This window comes from Podarcis raffonei, chromosome 9, assembly GCF_027172205.1.
Source record: "Podarcis raffonei isolate rPodRaf1 chromosome 9, rPodRaf1.pri, whole genome shotgun sequence".
NCBI classification, from domain to species: Eukaryota; Metazoa; Chordata; class Lepidosauria; order Squamata; family Lacertidae; genus Podarcis; species Podarcis raffonei.
Window position 1 is genome coordinate 8,467,806 of NC_070610.1, and position 15,555 is coordinate 8,483,360.

Below are 15,555 nucleotides of genomic sequence, written 5' to 3' on the forward strand. Positions count from 1 at the left end.
TGTCATGATTGCTTTAAATCAATATGCTATCCTTTGTGTTTGCAAATAAGTCTGGAAATGTATGGGGTATGGGCAATGAATGTCTGATGAAAACTTAGAAGCTAGGAAAGATTTCCAGTAGGGCACAGCTTCCGAACCTGCATAGTGCTTTAGACCTCTCAATGAGCAGAACAAGTTTTACAAATGTAAGATAGGGTAAATATATAGATTTGCTTAACTTGCATTATTCATACAGATCCCAGAAGTCAGCTTTTTGTGCCACAAGGCATGGAATTACTTTTGTGGAATTTTCAAGTTTTGTTTTTTAAGCTCAGAGGATGCAAGAAGTCATGGGGGCATGGCCAATGAAGTCACGGGGACGTGAACCATTCTGGTTTTCTCCCTTGCAAAGATCCCGTAGTCACTAAAGCACTGCAGTTGTACAAAAATGTAGCACGTAACTAACTGAAAAGTGGATTACTTAACATTGGTTCAGCAGAAGTGTCTGCCGTCACACTTGCTTCTCTGCTGGGAGGAAAGTTTTGTGGTCTCCACCTGTTCTCATTGTTTCGCTGTCCCTCTCCTTTTGCAAAGAAACATTGGACACTTAAAACATTCCAGTTAAGGGACGCGGGTGGCGCTGTGGGTTAAGCCACAGAGCCTAGGACTTGCCGATCAGAAGGTCAGTGGTTCGAATCCCCGCGACAGGGTGAGCTTCCGTTGCTCGGTCCCTGCTCCTGCCAACCTAGCAGTTCGAAAGCACATCAAAGTGCAAGTAGATAAATAGGTACCGCTCCAGCGGGAAGGTAAATGGCATTTCCGTGCGCTGCTCTGGTTCTCCAGAAGCGGCTTAGTCATGCTGGCCACATGACCCGGAAGCTGTATGCTGGCTCCCTCGGCCAGTAAAGCGAGATGAGCGCCGCAACCCCAGAGTCGGCCACGACTGGACCTAATGGTCAGGGGTCTCTTTACCTTTTTAAACATTCCAGTTAACACCTAACTAAGCATCTTACCTTGTCTCAGAATTGCTGCCACAATTTCTAGTGCAGGTTCATGTCCCCAAAGCTATACATTACTCAGATGAAAGGCTCACTGGAGTCCACAGGTATTGCTTCCAGGTAAGGATGTACAGAATTGCAGGCAGAAATAGTTAATCTTAAAGGTGCAACACAGGATTCTTAACAAGGGCCTCCACAAATGCCCAAACCTATGGGAAAAGATTATTTTCCTCCTTGCAGCTTATTTACTTGTGCATCTTCTTTCCAGAACAGAAAATAAGGTGGAAAGTTGCTAAGTTGACTAGGACCTGTGATATCAGGGTTAAAGTCACCAGTCAGCCATGAAACTTCAAGACAGTCACTGTCTCTCAGCCCAACCAACCTCACAAAGTTGTTGCGCAGATAACATATGGAAAATGAGAATGAATAATAATAATAATAATAATAATAATAATAATTTTTTATTTATATCCCACCCATGTTTCCCCAGCCACTCTGGGCGGCTTCCTACAGAACACTAAAATACAATAACCTATTAAATATTAAAAGCTTCCCTAAACAGGGCTGCCTTCAGATGTCTTCTAAAAGTTTGTTAGTTATTTTTCTCTTTGACATCTGGTGGGAGGGTGTTCCACAGGGCGGGTGCCACTACCGAGAAGGCCCTCTGCCTGGTTCCCTGTAACTCAATACAATGCATTGCAATACAGTACAATGCAATGCAATTGCAATATTGCAATTCAATGCAAACTCAATACTGCCACATTATGGATAACCATTAATGCCTCGTTTCAGTCCCTGCTTTTGACCAGGGTGTGTGTGAGATTACCCAAGCTTGGAATCAACCTAAAAAGCAAGCTAAAAATCAAAGGAAAAATAATCTGGGCTACAACCAGGATATACTGAGACCTATGAACATTGGACTTGCAAGTCCTTTGCAAATCCATTGTGTGGCTTCAATTCATGATCCTGTACTACATATAAGTTATGCTGTCAGTTTGCATTTCTTTTGATCTGATGTGTAGAGATCTTTCCTATTCTACTTAATTCCAGAGGGTTCTGGAAGCTTTTCTGTATGAAAGAAACAAGCAGAAAGTTCATGATGTTTGGGATATTCCTTCAGAGAAGCTGAGTACAGCTGGCTTAAACTGGTTCGCTCATCTCTTTTGCAAAGGTCTTGCTGACTATAAAAGTAAGGACAGAAGGAGCCTGAGTTTCATTTTCTCTTTCTATCTCTTTTCCTTCAGATGTGGTGTTCTGTACGTGGTACGCTTAGTGTTAAGGTTTAGACTTACAATAAGTTATTTTAAGTTTAAGTTAAGTCTGCTGCAACTGGACTTCTTATGGACAGTGCCAGTCCTGAACGTATTGGATTTGTGACCATTATACTCATTTGCCTTCAGCAGCAGTAAAGCTCTGCTGGATTAAATACAATTGCCTCTGGTCTATTTTTGGGGAATCCTGGAACGTGTTTAAGTTTTTACTCTGCTAACTATATATTGGAATCTACTCTGGATCAATATTGAGTAGAATTCAAATGACAAATGCACGACGAGTTCTCATCTGAACTCTCCTCTACAGCATCCTGCTTTTTGTAATCATAGCTGTCAAGCGTCCCTTATTTGGCGGGACAGTCCCTTATCCCAGGGCCATGTCCCGCTGCTGTCCCTTATTGATGATGTCCCTTAAATAAGCTACTGAAGGTAATGGGGCCCTTTCTATGTCCAGCTGTGCTTTGTCAAAAACAAATTGTTGCTCTTTTTGTGTGTTGAATATATGCTATATGGTAATTTATGGACCTAATAGGTATCTAAAGCCATTTGCACGCAACAAAATATGTATTTTATCAAAGTAATTGTTGATCCCTTATTTTGGCTGCTGATCCCTTATTTTCAAGGCTGCTGGGCCCTTATTTTCAAATCTGTAAGTTGACAGCTATGTTTGTAATACTGTTATAAATTCACATTTTAATGGTTGATTCTCTTCTGTAAGTTCATAAAAGTCATTAGAAGAAACATGTGCTATACAAAAATGAAAATGGGTGGCTCAGATATTTCACCCTGGTAAAATAATGCGTGTGTATTCTGTAGATAAGGAAGCACACAAAGCCCTTCTGTTAACACAGTTTATTGGCACACATATTGGCAAAGCATACATAAAATACAGTTGTATCGTATAACACACTGACTCGCTGTATTTTTTTTTTTACATGATGAATTGAACATATTAATATGTAAATGAAAAAAAATTAGTTTATTTTATAAAGTTTTACATAAATATACTGGAATCAAAAATTAGTTTGGAGGGCTTTACAAAAGTATTATACAAGAAATATCGCATGAAAGAACAACAAAATAAACTTAAGATATAATAAAAACACAAAAAATAGTCTTTGTTTAAACTGCTCACAAAATTAATGGATTACATGGCTTTCAAAATTCAGTTCCACAGCAATTTTACAAAGCATAAACTCTCATATAGAATGGGTGTCTTTCTCCACACAATTGCCCCCCCCCCCCCCGGCCCGGTCTTTGATGAAACAAAACTACATTTTTAGCTGTCTTGGTGCTTTTGTAATCACTTGCAAACGTAAAGCAGAGGGCTTTTAAAATTGCTAGGATAAAAAAGGGCAGCACCAACGAGGGGAAGAAACAAGGGCAGAGAGAGCCTCAATTTGTGCCAGGAAACAATTAAGAAGTTAATTCTTCAGGGACCACTAAAGCACCACAGGCCCTAATCTGGGTAAGAGCAATACTCCATTATATCCCTAGCTGCCTCCTCTTCACCATCCGTCAGCCAGATTTTCATGCATGTAGCCCACAACAGAAATCTAAAATCTCACCCATTATCTTTGTCTAAAGGATGCTGTTTGCCGAACAGCTCCTCCGTGGGATTTCAATTTTCTTTGGATCAGAACCAAGTCTGGATCAGATTAAATTTCCTTCCGATCAGTCAATATTGCTGGCCTTATAATTTTTAATTTCACGAATTGTACTTTGTAACAAGCAATGTGTGGGCGATTGGATTTGTAACACTGATACTGCAGGAAGCTCATATTTGTACATTTTATGGGACGTATTTTTAAGAGGCAGAATCACTGTTCTCATGGACACTGTTCTCATGGTCTTAAACACAAAACCTATTAGGGCACAGCTTTTCTGCTTAACGAAATTCCATCCTATCTTGTTTCCTCCCTTTAAAATGGCTAACCTGGGAAGGAAACTGCACGTGTGTGTACACACACACACACACACACACACACACACACTTTGGTTCTCAAACAGAATGCGTTCCGGGAGGTACATTCGACTCCCGGAACCATTCAATAACCAAGGTGCAACTTCTGATTGGCTGCAGGAGTGTCCTGCAGCCAATCGGAAGCCGTGGGAACCTGCACCGGACATTTGGCTTCCAAAAATCGTTTGAAAACCGGAACACTCATTTCCTGGTTTCGATTGTTTGGGAGCTGATTTGTTTGAGAGCCAAGGCATTTGAGATCCAAGGTACACACACACACACACACACACACACACACACACACACCTCCTCAGGAGCAAGTTGGAAAAGAGGATGTATTTTGTTCACCATGTTTTTAAAACGGCCAATAGATCCTGAGCACTAATGGTCTTCTGTTAGATATGGCCTTTAAAGGATAAAGGAGGGGAGTCATAGTAGGGAAGAATCTTCCACTGAAATGTGAGTATTAATCAATGTTCATGAGGTGCTACTTACATATTCAGTTCTTTTCACTGAGGTCAGTGTCAGTATCATGTCATGTGCAAGAGCTTCCAAGGTTCCTATCTGGAAGCTTATAAATTATTTTCCTAACTTAAAAAAAGAGAGAGAGAGCTGTACACATTTAGAAATAGGTTCTACGTCTGTTGAAAACTGGGAGTTATTGTCGTCATAAAGGATGCTGCGATATAGTAATGGTGACTTGCTTCAGGCAACTTATTGAGATGCCTGAGGTGTTGGGTTCTCAGGCTTGGTTTCTTGGTTTGCAGGAGGTTTACTGTTCCACGGGCTGTTGTTCCCCAGCGCAGGCGAATTGTTGAAATCTTCGTCATCGTCCATGCCATTTGCCGCATCATACTGCGTGTTCTCTAGCCTTGTGATGAGTCGCTCGTCTTCGTCGCCAAATTCTCCCCCCATTAACGTTGGCTCCCCGACTACCATCACATCCTGTGAAAAGCACCCAACACTTGTTATATAAAAATGCCTGGAAAAAAGCCCACGCTTAGCATAGTCATTGGTCTATCAGTGACCCATTTCATAGAAGTATCCCTGAATGCAAGCCCCATTGATATAGGGCACTGATATGGTGCCCTTCATAACAGCCAGGCTCAAAAATGGAACAAAGTGAAATAAAGGATCAAGATCAGAACCGTTGGAATTGGGTTAAGCAAGATTATGGAAGCAGAAATAAATAAGAACTTTGTACCCCAAAACCCAGCACACGGGAAGTCACCCAAAATTATTTAATTTGGTTGGGATAATGGGCTCTTTTGATTGTATTTTGATTCGGTATTGTGTTAATGCGAAAACTATTGGATTATTGTAATTAAAATGGACTAAAATTATTATACAAAAAAATTGGAACACAGTCTTCTTCCTATGCATGTAGAAACTTGTGGTATGATTCTACTCTGTTGTTAACGCTCAGATCTCTTGTCTGTTGTTAACTCTCAAGTTTAAAATACAGACAATAGCAGGTAACAGGAGGAAAAAATGTGCATTAAAAAAATCTTTCACCGAAAGGATTTAAACAGTTGCTTAAAATGATTTCAGTGACCCTGTTCAAATTCAGTAAATTATTTCTATTTCAGGTTTTGTGGTTTTCAAGCAACAAAGGAGTGAAGTGTCAACACTTAGACGTTCAAATTAAAGGCACACTTTATCTGGAAGTTTCCCCCACACAAAATACCCTTGAAATGAAGAGGAGCCGTTGCTGTCCTCATGTATACTCCCATTCATTTCAAGGGGGCTTGTGGAGGAGAACTTCCATATGGATTATGCTAGATGTCTCTGCTTTATTTCTCTAGCCATTGACTACGGCAGCTAAAATGAAGCTCACAAATGCTACTTTGAATGCACCAGCCATTGGAACGCAGAACTCAGCACCTCTTATCCCTAAGCAACTCACTTGACATCTCACCACTTAATTATGGTAATTAATTTAGGTAGAGCTTTTTTAAAAAAACACACACAAAAACAATGTTCACACTGATTTGACAATTTGCATTACTAATTAAGTAATTAGCAAAAAGGAAAAAGAAACCCTGATTGCCAACAAGCCCCGGATCTGCCATCTGCTATTTTGTGGTGTGTTTGTCACCTCTCTGTGTGTAGGCAATGCTACTGCCAATCTGTGCGATGAGAGGACCAATCTGTCCAGCTGGTACCATGAAAAGGAAGACAGGAACGCTAATTATAATTACACCGATGAAGCTACCAGTTGTCAAAAGCCGGAAGGGGCAAGAAGAAAAGGATCTGTCCCATTGCTGCTGTGAGTGCAAACAGTCCTTTCACATAACCACAAGTACAACTGCACATCGATGGTTTTCCGCTGATCCTTAGCTAGCATGGAGTACTAAGACAGAGTGCCAAACAGGAACCAGGGGGATTTCTGGAGCTCACGGCTTAAAGGAGATTCCCTAACCACAGCATTCAGTGGAAAGGACTTATCTATGGGGCACATCTTTTGACGCAACGTCACTGGCAAGGCTTCTTGTGATTCAGCCCTCCCTGAAGTTCAGATTTGTGCACAGACATTTTAACAAGCCCTGCAAGGGACTGAATGGTGAAAATAATTCATCTCCCACCGATTCTGTCAGCCCCAACTGCCTCAGAAAATCCTAGTATTATCTATAACAATTCTTCTTATTGTCCCCACTTGCCCTTTTATGTCCTGAACTCCCTCTCAGTCAGTACATCTTTGAGGTGCCACCTTTGTGCCTAAAACCCCACAGATATCTCCAGCTGAAAACCAGTCTTAGAGTTGTTGGACTCTAAAGTTAAAAACTTGTCTAAAATGTATAATCTATTGTTGGAGTGGCATACAAAGGATGAACAAGTTAAATCTGTAATGATAGATTGGGCAAGAGATGTGGGACATAACATAAGGTTTGAAGATTGGGAAAGGTTGTGGAGGAAGGGGGTCAAGTTCACTGCATGTACGGTGTTAAAGGAAAACATTATGAAAATGATGTACAGATGGTACTTAATTCCCATAAACTTAGCAAAGATATATCATAATAGCGATAATCTATGCTGGAAATACAAAGAAAAAGAAGGTACCTTTTATCATATGTGGTGGACTTGGCCCAAGGTGAAAGACTTCTGGGAGAAGATTTATAATGAATTGAAAAAAATGTTGAAATATACATTTATTAAGAAACCAGAGACCTTTCTTCTTGGAATAACAGGTTTGGAATTACCCAAGAAAGATGTTAGATTGTTTTTCTATGCCACAACTGCAGCTAGAATTTTGTTAGCTAAGAATTGAAAAACACAAGAAGTCCTAATAATGGAGGAATGGCAGATGAAGAAGATGGACTTTTCGGAGCTAGCAGACCTGACTGGAAGAGTCCGTGACCAGAAGGAGGAGGAATACCAGGAGGAATGGATGAAATTGAAAGAGTATTTAGTCAAATATGTTAAGATAACTTAATTGGAAAAACTTGCAAATGCCAGATAGGCTTAGGATTTAAATATGCAATGTTAGAGAATAACATGTTTAAATTTAAAATGAAAAGAAAGAAAGATGTTAAGTGATTAAGTTAATTTTATGAGAAAATTAGTTTTGGATATACATTGAAATTCAGCTAGGGGGATTTGAGGAAGTCACGTAACAATGTTACTAAGATTGGATTAAGTATAATTAAGATTTATCTTTGTTTGTTTTAAAATTTTGGAAAATCAGTAAAAAAAATTGAAAAAGAAGAAGAAGAAAGTTTCTCTCCACTTGGAGATATTATTTGTGCTTCCGCTTGAGCCTGGCCTTGGCTGGGGAGGGCGGGGTATAAATAAAAATTATTATTATTATGATTTAGACGGTGGGTGTCGTGGGACAGAGGCAGAAAGTCCCACCGGGGGCGAGTGGCTATTTTCTTTTTTATGTTATTAAATGTGTTCAAGGTAAATAAAGTATTTTTTTAAAAATCTTACCAAAAAGATTTTCACCAACCAAAACCTAAACAACTAATTAAACAGGGGGCATGGTTAATTAAAGTACAGTCTTGCCACCAGTTTGCAACAGTGTGTAGAGAGATTCAATGCAGAGAGAAGAGAAAATTCTGTGCAAGGACCAAACCAGCATCACAAAGGAGTGATTCTGAGTTGTTTTCGTGGTCTTCTTTTCTTTGCAAACTACTGCAAGGCGGTGGTGGTTCTAAAATTCAGGATATCTAGAATGAAGTACAATATTTGCATATGTGATTTCAAGATTGAAGGTTCGTAAATAGTTTAAAAACAAAACAAAAACCCAGACCGGAAACATTTTTTTTGTGGCATGAGGGTAGGAAATCAGAGGGAGGCACCAAAACTAATTAACAAACCTAGAAGATAGAAGATAGATGGAGCAATATTTAAAAGCACATGGTTTGTTGCATTAAAATTGATGATGGTGATGATGGTGAAGAATTAAGTTTGTTGTTATTGTTTATCTGTTTATTGTTCCCTTCTTCTTCTTCTTTCCTTTTCCTTTTCCTTTTCTGTTTTTGTGTATCATTTTGCTTTGTGGTTTGTGTTATTATTGTGGAAAATCTAATAAAAAATATTTTAAATTTTTTTTAAATTAAAAAACAAAAACGGAGAGAGGGTAGTACTGTGTGAATCAGGACTTCTTTGCACATAGGACTTCATAAGAAGAGCCTTGCTGGAGTCCAGTATCCTGTTTCAAACAGTAGCTGTCCTCTCAAATAAAGTTTGAAGGCAATTGCCTTCTCCTGCTATTGCCCTGGAAACTGGTATCCGGTGGCGCCCTGCCTGTGAGCAGAAGAGAGGCTTCATTTTGATTTTGTGGTTCATAGCTCTGTGGCTCCATCAATTTGCCTAATCCCCACAGTGCCATTCTAAGGTTGGAGCTGAATTATTTAGTGGAGCGCTGAATTGCCCTTGTATGCAAGTGTAATAATGCACTGAGTTTATCTTATGCTGAGAATTTTTGTCATTGTCTGAAGTTTGCATTGAATGAGGTTCTCATACACATGTTATATATACTGTAATCTAGAGTTCCTTTTCGGGCCAACCAGAAGATTCACAAAACAGAGATCGAAATCTGAGTATCTTGTTCTCAGAGTTCCATTGGGATCACACCAGCACAAGTATGCATATAGAGAGTTGTTCTCATGGACTTATTTCAGGAATATTTTGACTGTTTGTCTTTGAGATACTGAGCTCCACATGTCATTATTATTTGGGCATTGTGCATATTATTAAGATTTCTTGTATTAGAAGGTGTTGAAATGTCGTACATTTGTTAGTGAATTTTTGTAAACCACATACAGAGTCATTCAGTCTGTGATTTATCTCTCTGTATTCCTCAGGCATGGTATTAATATCCAGTTGAAGGCACTTAGGCCCTTGAGCATCACCACAAGTTTAGTCCATACAGAATACCCGGTGGAGGGAAGGGCACACAACTGCTCACTTATCTAGCAGAAATTGTTGCCACTGCTGTCTCATTTTGTGGGTTTCTGGAGGGGGACAGGTTGTGGGTACTGAGGCTGGAGAGTAGCTGGAGCTATGCCCACTGAGGCAGCCCCTTTCAAGAACTTATGAGGGAAAACATGGAATTATTTATCCACAGTGATACATGAATGCAGTGGTTCTTTCGAACTTCCGGGAATCCTTTCTGCCTTGACTAGACTGCCCAGGAAGTTCTGAAGCACACACAGTTCATGTGCAGCCCTGGCAGTCTAACTAGGCCCCTCACAAGCAACTGTGAGTGTGCCAGAGAGGTCACACCAACAGTCTCCTGTAGTTACACATTGCAGGGTAAGATGGATGGGCAAGTTCCTTCAGAGACACACATCTGTCATTACTGCTCTTCTGGAGAACACAGCTCAAAAACCACAGCATTTAGGTCCATAATCAAAACCAAGGGAGCGGGTGGCACTGTGGTCTAAACCACGGAGCCTCATGGGCTTGCTGATCAGAAGGTCAGCAGTTCAAGTCCACATGACAGGATGAGCTCCTGTTGCTCTGTCCCAGCTTCTGCCAACCTAGCTGTCCGAAAGCATGCCAGTGCAAGTAGATAAATAGGTACCGCTCTGGCAGGAAGGTAAACAGTGTTTCTGTGCACTCTGGAACTCATCACGGTACTCTGTGCACCAGCAGCGGTTTAGTTATGATGGCCCCATGACCCGGAAAAGCTGTCTGTGGACAAACGCCAGCTCCCTCGGCTTGAAAGCAGATATGAGAGCCACACTCCATAGTCAAATTTGATTGGACTTAACCACCCAGGGGCCCTTTACCTTTTTACCTTACAATCAAAAGTTTTGAGGGATGCTTGAATGGTAACGTACCACTAAATGAATAGATCATTTCATAACGTGTCAACTGCCAGTGGTTATCAGAAGGATATTCCTTTAACCTCTTATATTATTAACTTCCACAATCAATGGCAGCAGGTTACTTGAATTAGCTAGATTATATTGTCTACCTTGGAGCTATCTTTATTTTGCATCTTGGCATCTGATCTTATAAAGATCGCAAAGCTTTCGCTACAAGATGCAAATGCCCTGTATTCATTCCATGTACCAATCAAGAGAGAGAAAGAAAAACACACACATTGTAGTCTTGATCCAGAGAAACCAGTTGTGTCAAGTCCTCCTGAAATCAACTGGATTTCAATGTTCCAGTTGATTTCAGTGAAGCTTTGTCTACTTCTTTGGCTTAGCTGCATTGTTTCTGCCCCACAGTGGGACCCTTTGCTCCTTAGAAAGCAACGCCAAAGACACCCGCCAATTAATTCCACACCAAGTCATCTCAACTCCCTAGTGCAATAGCCACCAACCTCTGAAGAGGACTGGAAGTGACTCCTTTTACAGCCCCTCAATGCTTCTCCTTAAATTGGCCAGTAGGGGTTACTGTTGTCGAATGACACAAGGCTCCATCCCTCCCAGGGTTGAGGCTGCAGCGTTGTAGTGCTCCTAGCTCCTGCTCATGGATTGAGAAGCAGAATCCAAGAATTAAACCCTAGGGCTTTCTTTTGCAGGGGACACACACAGCTAAGGGCTAGTCACAGCAGCTTGCAAGATTCAGCTACATCCGCTGATTTCATGGTTACAAATAGCAATAGTCAGTGTACGAACAGGTGGGTCTATGCTTGCAAAATTCGGATCACAGCAAGACCATAGCTGTCAACTTTTCCCTTTTCATGCGAGGAATCCTATTCGGAATAAGGGAATTTCCCTTAAAAAATGGGAAAAGTTGACAGCTATGAGCAAGACCCCACTTGAAGGCTGTGTTTGGTTTAGTGTGGCCAAAGGCAGCTGTACTGCTGGAACTCTCTACACCTGTGGAAAAAAATCTTTGTTTTTACCCTTAAACAACCCCATGGCAGCTTGTTGAGTTATAAAAAAAACAGAATGTGCAGGTCCATTGTAAATATGGCACACAACCACCTTGTAAGGTGAATGGATTCTTCATGAATATACCGTATTTTTTGCTCTATAAGACTCACTTTTTCCCTCCTAAAAAGTAAGGGGAAATGTGTGTGTGTCTTATGGAGTGAATGCAGGCTGCGCAGCTATCCCAGAAGCCAGAACAGCAAGAGGGATTGCTGCTTTCACTGCACAGCGATCCCTCTTGCTGTTCTGGCTTCTGAGATTCAGAATATTTTTTTCTTGTTTTCTTTCTCCAAAAACTAGGTGCGTCTTGTGGTCTGGTGCGTCTTATAGAGCGAAAAATACGGTAATCGATATTATTATGTTTCCATTCTGTTCTACTTTTAAAATCGCTATCTGTGTACGGATGATGAACTTGACAATGTCCAGTTCCAAGTAATGTTTAGTATTATCCCTCCACCCAAAACAAACTGATTCAAAGAGCAGGTCCATAATCCCTGGAGTATGGAAAATATATATGTGGGGAAAATAGTTGCCAGCTTTTGATTACAAAACAGCTGAGGATGTGGAGTTGATTGAGACTGGGGTACCTGCTCAGACCAGTAATGGGGAATGCCAAAGGGCTTACGCCAGGGCATCAAGGAACAAATGAAGGACAAACCAACTAAATGGGACAACAGGCAACAGTTCAAAATACCATCAGTTTCTAAATGCACTATAATTTTAAAAAAGCTTTTTCATAAACAGCAACACATTTCATGGAGTTGGTCAACCACTGTGTGATGCAAACCTGACATAAGAGTTTCCACAATATATTCATTATAGGAAGTAAAACAAACAAAATCTTGGGAGAGGCTTAGATTGTTTAAAAAGAACTAAAGCTTCATTTCCTGAAGCTCCTAGATGGGGGCTGGGAAGTCATTTTCTTCCATGATCAGATTATTTCCTAGATGTCTGAAATGTCCTATTTGTCCAATATCCACATGGGGATACCTGAAGGAGCGTCTCCACCCCCATCGTTCAGCCCTGACACTGGGAACTAGCTCCAAGGAGCTTCTGGTGGTTCCCTCACTACGAGAAGTGAGGTTACAGGGAACCAGGCAGAGGGCCTTCTTGGTAGTGGCACCCGCCCTGTGGAACGCCCTCCCATCAGATGTCAAGGAAATAAACAACTATCTGACTTTTAGAAGACATCTGAAGGAAGCCCTGTTTAGGGAAGTTTTTAATGTTTGATGTTTTTTCGCTTTATTATTTTTATTAATAATAATAATATTCTGTTGGGAGCCACCCAGAGTGACTGGGGAAACCTAGTCAGATGGGCGGGGTATAAATAATTTGTTGTTGTTGTTATGGCATACCTTTGCAGCTATCACTGGCAAGAAGGAGACTCTCTTCTCATAATTTGTCGTGGGGGGGGGTAAAGGTAAAGGAACCCCTTACCATTAGGTCCAGTTGCGGACTACTCTGGGGTTGCGGTGTTCATCTCACTTTATTGGCCAAGGGAGATGGCGTACAGCTTCTGGGTCATGTGGCCAACATGACTAAGCCGCTTCTGGCGAACCAGAGCAGCACACGGAAACGCCGTTTACCTTCCCGCCAGAGCGGTACCTATTTATCTACTTGCACTTTGACGTGCTTTCGAACTGCTAGGTGGGCAGGAGCTGGGACCGAGCAACGGGAGCTCACCCCGTCACGGGGATTCGAATCGCCAACCTTCTGATTGGCAAGCCCTAGGCTCTGTGGTTTAGACCACAGCGCCACCCACGTCTCTTGGGGGGGGTAATCATTGCCTAATTGGAAGGAGAAGGAGGGTTGACCAGTAATGCCAGGAGTGCAGATGTGTCTCAGTTCCAGGCAAGAAAAACATAGCTCTAGGTGCAGCAAACGCTTCCCTGATAATCTCGACTTTCTTGTTTTTAAGTGAATTTTTAGTGATTATGGTTCCAAAGCTAAGTTTAAAAGTACTTTTAGGTAACGCCTGGGGAAATTTCAGACACCAGAGGCTGTTGCTGAATGTTCACAGGAACACCTGTATATGGCACATGCAAAGAACAGAATTTTCACAATACAGTGGTACCTCAGGTTACATACGCTTCAGGTTACAGACTCCGCGAACCCAGAAATAGTGCTTCAGGTTAAGAACTTTGCTTCAGGATGAGAACAGAAATCATGCTCCGGCGGCGCAGCAGCAGCAGGAGGTCCTATTAGCTAAAGTGGTGCTTCAGCTTAAGAACAGTTTCAGATTAAGAATGGACCTCCGGAACGAATTAAGTACTTAACCCGAGGTACCACTGTACTCAGCACTGTCTAGGATCAGGAGCTGACTTAGCCACTTTTCTAGCACAAACTGGTCATCTGCTGCCTTTACATTTATCAGCTTTACTTTCCTCATCTACAGAGAAGTGAATGGAAGCATTTCTGGGCTGAATACAGAAATGCCGTTTAGAGAGGGGGGACTAAAAAGTGCAGTACAGTGGTGCCTCGCAAGACGAAATTAATTCGTTCTGCGAGTTTTTCCGTCTTGCGATTTTTTCGTCTTGCGAAGCACGGTTTCCCATAGGAATGCGGTTTTAAGGAAAAGGAAACAAACTTGCAAGACGTTTTTGTCTTGCGAAGCAAGCCCATAGGGAAATTCGTCTTGTGAAGCAACTCAAAAAACGAAAAACTCTTTCGTCTTGCGAGTTTTTCGTCTTGCGAGGTACCACTGTACACCTGCAGAAACCACTTTATGGTTGCCTGGCTCTTGGCCTATGTGAATTGTGTGTGTGTGTGTGTGTGTGTGTGTGGTTGTCATCTTATATGGAGGCCTAACAGGAAGGTGAGACTTACAGGTACCTGACTTGAAAGACTCAGGTTTGCAGCTGCCGCCGCCTTTTTCTTGCTGTTGGTGCTGTTGGCGTTGTTCCCGGCGCTGCTATTGGACGTGCTGCTGGTGGAGTTTTTCCTTTTCCTCCGTTTGGTTGCTGGCTGCCTTGTAGGTTCTGCTACAGTAGACACACGGGAGAGAAAATGAGTGACAGCTCTCAGTGCGGGCAGGGAAATGAGAGTGACAAACAGCGGCATTCTCCTCCCCTGGTTTAAAATTCCCGCGTGCTGAACGAATCTGCTAAACACCGGACACGTCAGCCTAGAACTCAAAGCAAATTTAAATTACGGGGTATGATTCCGATATAGAATTCTAACCAGTCATATATCTCAAACCCAAATAGCTCCCTGAGGTGGTGTGAAGTGGAGTCGTTCATCTCACAGCTCCTCTTCAGAGCAATTCTCCTCACAGACACCCATCAGTCATCCTCCATCTTCCACTGGGACAATGGCTGCTGCTGATTCTGCTGCCAAGCGGACCTGATCCTGACACCTTAAGCCAATTAATTACTACATCTGGCAATGCATAGTGTTAGCTGACCGAGTGATGGGTCGACATGGATGTGGCCAGAGCTAACATTTCTGTGGCGAGAACTCTCTCAAAGGCCTATGGGAAATGTATAAATTCATACCTGGAGGTGCCACCATCCTCTGCCATTTCTGAAACAAGCATGTTTTCAGGCAATCTCGAGGGCTTAAATTATAGGTTTTATGCCTTGACATCAATTCTTGCATTGGCTCCAATATTACACACAACTGCAAAAAGAAAGGAGGCAGGGAAGCAAATTTAAAAGGAATTGCATTTGCTGAAAAACATACTTCTAGTCTGAATTGAAACTCAGCTTATCGCCCTAGTCTCTGGTTCCTATGCTTTCTGCTAAACAGAGAGTTATGTGATATGCATTACAAGCAGCGACGCTGTTGAATCTCACATTTCTGGGCTCAGGAATCTAGAATGCAGCTTTGCCGCAAATATGAGGTGAGCAGGACAACTCAATTTCTTCTCTGGCTTGAGTTGTATTCTGAGCAGATGCAGTTGGGGTAACAGCCAGCGCTTGTGCTTTCAAAAACAAGCAGTAGCCATTGCTTCTTTGTCCCAGAATTCTACCTGTGCAAGCTGACACATGGAGATTTCTATAGTCTGC

The 15,555-nt window shown here is 41.8% G+C and overlaps 1 protein-coding gene across 8 annotated transcripts in view; it reads right to left on the bottom strand.

Moving 5' to 3' along the window:
• Positions 1–3,085: 3,085 nt before the first annotated feature.
• LDB2 (LIM domain binding 2) overlaps positions 3,086–15,555 on the bottom strand; it is a 239,770-nt gene continuing 227,300 nt past the window's right edge. For 3 of the 8 annotated variants that reach the window (XM_053402734.1, XM_053402740.1, XM_053402738.1), the window contains exons 6-8: positions 15,043–15,166; positions 14,375–14,529; positions 3,086–5,156 (exon numbers count right to left, since the gene is read on the bottom strand). In XM_053402734.1, the coding sequence (XP_053258709.1) occupies positions 4,926–5,156; positions 14,375–14,529; positions 15,043–15,166 (510 nt within the window). In that variant the 3' untranslated portion in view covers positions 3,086–4,925. Of the gene's footprint in view, positions 5,157–10,992; positions 11,136–14,374; positions 14,530–15,042; positions 15,167–15,555 lie in introns of all 8 variants that reach the window. The other 5 variants (XM_053402741.1, XM_053402739.1, XM_053402737.1 and 2 more) reach the window with 5 other exon arrangements.